This window comes from Kryptolebias marmoratus, linkage group LG4 (genome assembly GCF_001649575.2).
Source record: "Kryptolebias marmoratus isolate JLee-2015 linkage group LG4, ASM164957v2, whole genome shotgun sequence".
Classification (NCBI taxonomy): Eukaryota; Metazoa; Chordata; class Actinopteri; order Cyprinodontiformes; family Rivulidae; genus Kryptolebias; species Kryptolebias marmoratus.
The window spans coordinates 20694168-20701176 of record NC_051433.1 but is presented as its reverse complement, the minus strand read 5'-3'; the positions used below and the strand labels follow the sequence as shown (position 1 = coordinate 20701176).

The 7009-nt window shown below is 45.1% G+C and overlaps 1 protein-coding gene across 14 annotated transcripts in view; it reads left to right on the top strand.

Moving 5' to 3' along the window:
• The window catches only part of magi1b (membrane associated guanylate kinase, WW and PDZ domain containing 1b), a 120990-nt gene extending 115957 nt beyond the window's left edge, over nucleotides 1–5033 (top strand). For 12 of the 14 annotated variants that reach the window (XM_017429964.3, XM_037975326.1, XM_017429966.3 and 9 more), the window contains 2 exons: nucleotides 290–428; nucleotides 2996–5033. In XM_017429964.3, the coding sequence (XP_017285453.1) occupies nucleotides 290–428; nucleotides 2996–4188 (1332 nt within the window). In that variant the 3' untranslated portion in view covers nucleotides 4189–5033. Of the gene's footprint in view, nucleotides 1–289; nucleotides 429–2067; nucleotides 2148–2995 lie in introns of all 14 variants that reach the window. The other 2 variants (XM_017429972.3, XM_017429971.3) reach the window with 1 other exon arrangement.
• Nucleotides 5034–7009: the final 1976 nt, after the last annotated feature.

The window sequence follows — 7009 nt, the reverse complement described above, 5'->3', positions numbered from 1 at the left end:
GGGGGGGTCTTGTGTTTGTGCATTATGCCAATAAGTAGAATCTGATTTGTAACTTCTTGTCAACCTGTCCTCCCCTCCCTTCTCTTCTTACTTCCTCGTATCCTCGTCTTCATCCTTCCTCGCTCTCATTTGTTTTCCTCTGCTGTCTCCTCTCATTTTTTTTTTTTTTTCCTGGCCCATCTTCACCACCTCCTTCACCTGTCACGCCTCTCTGGGTTTTTTTTTTTTTTTTTCCTTCCTATATCCCCCTCTTTTGCTGCCTGGCCTTTCTTTTATTTATTTACTCCAGGTCGGTGATGAAATCTTGGAGATAAACGGCGAGAGCACCAAGGGCATGAAGCACGCACGAGCCATCGAGCTCATCAAGAATGGAGGCCGACGCGTCCATCTGGTGCTCAAGAGGGGGGATGGCTCCGTGCCTGAATATGGTGGGTCAATCTACGAAAACATTCCCTTCTCACCCATCTTCACACCCTGAGCCGGGGCTTGGCCAGTGGACGGTGGCGGGTTGAAGGGAGAGGAACTGAATCACGCTCCCGGGACCCTTCACTCCTCCCTGGTGTGTTTGCACCAGGGAGGGGGTTGCTTGGCTTTAGGTCTTTTACGTGGTGAAGGTCTTTCCTGTGCTTTTTGGATTCTGGGGGCAGGGGAAGGGGAAAGAGCTGGGAAAGCTGCTGTCACCCGCTCTCGGTTTCCATGTCATCCCGCTGTCACTTCTCACCTTCTGGCCTCTGAGTAAAAGCACTCTGCTGGGACTTTTTCCAGAATGGTGGTGGGCCTGATTTCAGTGTTACTTTAAAAAAAGAAAACTGTTTACAGGGTTTGAATGACCAGAGCAGGAAACTCTTCGGATAAGAGCAGTAACGGCTTAAACACCGATTCAGCATTAAGAGGAGAAACTTGATTCATTGCCTCCCATCAGAAAAGTGGGACCTCTCACAGCCACATTGTGACACAAACATATTTATGATATTTATTGAAGGTGAATGTAAGCTACTGAACTCCTAAAGGTTTAAGTGAGAACTGTGCTGAGAAGAGAAGGCAGTCTGCTGCTGTGCTTTTCCCCAAATTTTGAATTCCAAATCTCACTATACTGTGCTCGCCATGACTCACTCATTCATGGATTGCGTTTTCCTGTTTTTTGCTCTCATTGTCAATGTCATTGAAATGCTGTGAAGATACAAAGTCACCACATCCCCACTCAACAAGAACAAAAAGAGTTGCTGCGGTTATATAAATGTTTTTGTACAGTGATGAAATGAATAGAGGCATTTTTACAAGTATTTTTGTTCAGTGTACAGAGCCATGAATCAAAGCCACATATTAATGGATAAAAGTTTATTGCTGCATGAACTTGTCAAGAGTGTAAATTAGAATTTTTGTTTTATTTTTTTGCCCTTCCTTACTGTGTATTTTCCATAATATTTATGGAACATTTCTTCTTTTTTTTATTGTACTGACAAGTTTGAATTGATAGTCAGGAGTCATGAACGTTTACTTTGTCTGGCCTTTTTTGGGTTTTGGTTTTTCTTTTTTGAGTTGAGATAAATTTGCCTGTGTTAAGTTTCTTTTTTTTATTTTTTGCGCTACGAATGTGCCGTCTGATCTGCACCGATATGACACCATGTGAACTTTGTATATTTTGGATCATTGTTTGTACTTTTTAGTTGGTGCAAGCTGTTTGTCAGTCTTGCTGGTGTTCTTTTTTTTTTTTATTTCTGATATTTGGATTTGGTTTTTCTGCTGCTTCTTTGTCTACATGTCCAGGTATGTGTGTGCGTGTGTGTGTGGGGTTGTGAGTGTGTGTGTGTGGGTGTACACTTGACTCAAAGACTTTTCTGTGTAACTGATTGCTTTCACTGAAGGGTTTGGTCAACTTCCTGGACTGTCTCTTTATTCTGAATGACTCGGTGATCAAATAAACACTTTTTTTTTTCATTAAGAATCAACACAAACAATAATTCTCTCTTGTCTTTCTTGGTTCCAATCAATCTAAACTACTGTGTTTTTGTTTCTGTTTTTGTGTATCCTCTCTTCTCTCTGTGTGTTGCGCTGGGCTTCCTTCAGGGATGGCCGCTCCCCATCTCACTGCATGCGTGAGAAATGACAAGATGGGGGAGGCCTCTGTCCTCCAAAATCAGACCACGGTTTGTAGCTGTCCTCTGTCGTCTGGCTTTCTCTGTGTCTGCGACTTCCTTCATCCTGACGTGTGTGTGTGGTGTGGCCTCAGATCACTCATGCCCATGCTCTACTCCATGCATATAAATCCGTTCACCCTTTGCCAGTGTCGCCGCCGCTGGAGCTCTCATTTAAAACACTTTCAAAACTTTAAATACAGCGCCCTTACTTAAAAAAGGAATGGGATAAACAAACATTCAATTATAATGAAGCATTTTGGTGGCTTTGAAGATAAGTCGATGGGACTAGAATGATGAAATTCTGTATGTGTTTTTTTTTTTTCTTTTTTAAATACCATCTGAATTGCGCCTACCGTTACCGCAGTTTCCAGCGTTAAATCTCATTTTGAGCATTTGAATCGTGTTAAAGGAGGTTTACTAAGTGTGTGAGGGGTTCATACGGTGCATGAAAGAGCATGGCTAATCAGCACAATCAACGTCATTAAAACGGAGGACACCGGGACTGATTACAATCAGCCTCCAATCCAGCCACCCAACAGGCCAGCCCTCGTTCCGCTTCAGAGACGTGACCCCGAGTTAGACCAGGGAACAGGTTTGTTGTGGGTAACGACTCTCTTCAATGCAATGGCTGCTTCACGACTGTCTCACTGCCGTTTATTCTGTAAGCTGTTATCATTGGCTGCTGCTGTGCCATCTAACATTTGCTTTTAACATCAGACTGGCTTCCATTGGAATTGTTCTCAGCTTCATGTCTGAGTGAGTCAGCATGATTAATGTAAAAGCCAATAGAGTCCTTTAGAGTCCAGATTGCATGTTCGATTGCTCTACCCTCATTTGTATGTCACACTGTGTTGCAGACGGCAACCCCGACGACCTCATCACAGCCGAGCCAGTCACAAGGCTACAAAACGCTGCGGAAGTGAGTAACCTGCCCCGAATGAACACACCATCAGAGTTAACCAACACACCAGAACCCCTGCAACCATCCCGGAGCAAGACGGAGCCGAGCCGCCGGACTCATGGCACTGGCACGCACCACCGTTCCAACCACCGCCACCGCTCCCCCAACAAATCCGGCACAGGAAAACATAGGAGGAAGAGGAAGGATGGCAAGGAAAATCAGAGCCACAGCCACCGCCACCAATCCAGCGGGCGCCACCGAAGCCGCCACCGCTCACCTAACAAGGGGCACGGCCGGTCGCGCAGCGCAGAAAACACCCTTGACAGCAAACACGGAGGGCGCCGGCGTGGTCGCTCTCCAGAACGGAGGCACGGTCACCATTCCCCCTCCAACCACCGTCACCGCTCGCCCTACCGCTCTCCTCGACGCTCGCCTTACCGCTCGCCCAGACGCTCGCCTTACCGCTCGCCCAGACGCTCTCCTCACCGTCACAGGTCCCCCTACCGCTCTCGGTATCATTCCCCTACCAGACGTCGCCACCGCTCCTCAGACCCCTACCGCTCCCCCGAGCGAGCGACTCGCAACGAGAAGCCCGTTTCCAACGAGGTCGCGTTCAACGACCCAGTCGGGACCCCTGAACCCAGCTACTTTAATGACAGCGTGGACCGTCTGAACAGGGAAGTCACGCTCCCACCACTGCAGAGAGAGGCTCGCCAATACGGAGAGAACAACCTGCTGAGCACCTCCTCCATTGAAAGGGCCTACAGAGGGGACAGGCTGCCGTCCCGCAGTCAGATGGACACCTACAGAGACACCACCCTGCCCAGAGTCCGCACCCCTGACTTTGATTCGGCCTACGAGAAGTACAACTCGCTGCTGAGGGCACGCACACCTGACATGATGGAGAGGCAGGGCAGAGGAAGCACCCCTGATCCTCAGTACCGGTCCCGCAGCCTGGGACGAACCATCTCTCCAGTCAGGTTCAGAGAGGACGACTCCGAGGATGAAGAGGACGATGACAATTTCGTAGCGGCTAAAGTGAGAGAGTACTACAGCACGCTCAAGACCAACAGCGGTCGTCCGTCTAAGGCCGTGCTCCCCGAGCCGAAGAAGACCTACAAGGACAATCCCAAAGACCTGAGCATCTGATTGGACAGCTGTCAGCCAATCACAAGGAAAAAAACTACCCACACAACACCTCAGTTACTCACTTCCATCACCACTCGGTTCTACAAGAATGCACCTACTTATGTAAACACGCTCACACACACAAACACACACACACTTTGACCATATATGCACTCACACACTAATTATGTACCAATGTTGAGTTACTAACAAAACAGTGATTCCAAAATGACTTTTAAAAGCTGTTACTTTTTTTGTTCTTTTTTTAATTGTACGTTTTCTTTCTTGTTTTTTTTTTTTGTTTGTTTTGTTTTTGTTCAAACATTCTACATTTACAGACTTTTCCAGAAAATGTAAAACCAGAAAAAAACAATGATGTGCCTAAGAGTTCCATTATCAAGCAGCATTTTGGTTTTGATTTGATATATGGCGGGCGTTTTGTGTCCCACTGTCAGACGATGAAATGTATGTACTTTTCCACGAGGATTCTGTGGAAGTACCGCTGCCGGTGCTCCCAACGATGCTGTGCATGTCTTTACCGGTTTCAGTGTCTCTCTCTTTCTCTCTCTGTCTCTCTCTCTCTCCCTCTGTCTCTCTCTCTCTCTCTCTCTCTCTCTCTCTCTCTCTCTCTCTCTCTCTCTCTCTCTCTCTCTCTCTCTCTCTGTCTGTCTCTTTCTCCTTCCAGTGCCACTGTTTTTTAAACATTTGACCAGACTATAGCACAAGCCTGCATTTGTTTGTATATTTTTGACAGTTTGCAGTATGTGTACATTAAGAGGTGATCATTTTAAATGAATGAAGGGAAAATTAAAAGTTAAACTATGATGATGATGATGATGTTAAAATAAAATAATATATTAAATGAGCATCTGTGAGTTTGCTTTCTTTTAAGTGCTCTGTTCACCTTCGTTCCAAATGGTTTTGGAATTTGATTTGGCACCTGTGAAGCTTGTGACTTTTTTTTCAGTGTTTTGTATATAATTTATTTCTAGAAGCATAAACCAAAGGCAGCATAACAGCAGGAGGAAGCGCGTCCCAACTGTCTGCAGAGCTCATCATCTGGGCAAGCAGAAGGGAAAATAGTGAGGAGGCTTGCATATTTACTGAAGGCCTACCAAAGTGTTTGGGGTGGAAAGCAAAAGAACTGCCGTCTTCAAACATCAGCGCTGGGATAGGACAGTCTTTTGGACTCGCTGATTACTTTGGTATCTGCTTTTCCTGAGCCAGCTTTCTCTCATTCCTTCCTTATCCCTTCTCTTCCTGCTCCAGCCAAGCCGTTTGCTGAAAGATTCAACATTTGACAGAGAAAAAACAGCACGAGAATCTGCATCCCTGTTCCAGGAACGGAATGGGGATAGGTGGATGCTAGAGTCCCCGTGTGGAGGTTGTGTGCCCACCCAACAAATTAGGAGAAGGAGAGTAAAAGAAAGGACCAGTGTGCCCCCCTTTTTTATTTTTATTTATTTATTTTTGGCAAAAGGATAGTAGAGATAAATTGAAGTGGGATTCTGTGGAAAGGTTCTGAGCAATTTGAGTGACCTAGTTCACAAGCAGTTGGCAACAATTTCATATTTATTTTTGTGAAAACCATTTTATAAATCTCTACATCACCGTGTATCTCAACAGAATTATCCTACAGTTCTCACTGGAAGTCCTACAGCTAGCAGCTGCTGCTACTTGCAGATAAGAAGCAAGTACACGTTTATAAAGTAGTGTTTGCATGAATCCGTATGAAAGGTTTGAGGTTGGAGTTTTTTAGACGGCAGCAGTCCACTTTAGTCTTATGGTGCTTTCCATTTACATCGGAACTGGGAAGTCGGACTGATGTAATTTCCCACTTCATCGCGTTCCAGTTGTCCTGCTCTGTGGGAGTCAGAAACAAGATGGACGCCCGCAGCAAAGCCTTTTTTTCCTCAGTTTCTGAATATGAAATCTTATTAAAGAGATATTCTCTTCACTTGCAGACCATGTTCTTATACTTTCTATATACAGATTAAAATGTACTAGTTGTACGAATGATTAAGTGTGAAAAACAACTTAAAGAACGAATATTAACATTGAAAGGAACAGTTTACCCCAGGGGTGTCTAATTCTGGTCCTGGAGGGCCACCATCCTGCCTCTTTTCCTTGTTTCTCTGCTCCAACACACCTGATTCAGTTGTTAAACGATGTCTTCATGTTCTGCAGAAGCCTGTTAATCACCCACTGATTCAAATCAGGTGTGTTGGAGCAGAGAAACAAGTAAAACCTGCAGGATGGTGGCCCTCCAGGACCAGGATTGGAGACCCCTGGTTTACCCACTAAAGTTGCAAGTGGCAGCCATATTGTATTCGAAGCTGCTCCCACTTTCCGAGTGGGATGTCCCACTCGAGAGGGCGTTCCCTTTGAAATTTACAACTAAGAACTCGGAAATTCCCATTTCCCAGGACTACTGGACTCCGCACCATTAGTCTCACTTGGACTAGCTGTTAGCTTGTCAGTCTGGTCAGAATTAAACTCTTCTTTTTCCAAACTGAGGTCATACAAAGCCATCTACAACAGGTAAGATATTTATTGTTCATTACATTTTCATGCATCTCCACTTCATAGGATTGAACACATGGCTTTAAATGCTTAGCAGAAATCTGTTTTATCTGCCTTAAGCACGAAATAGAACAATTGTTTTTCTTTTTTCCATACTCAAAAGGGAGGATTTGTTTTCAGAATTTTCTCTACTTCCAGCATAACCTTGGCCTTGTTGGAGTCAACCCTGTTTGTCTGTCAGTAAAATATCTTGTGGATCACTGAGCAGATTTCAGTGAATCGCTCAAAGCAATTACTGGCTGTACATCTACAACTGATG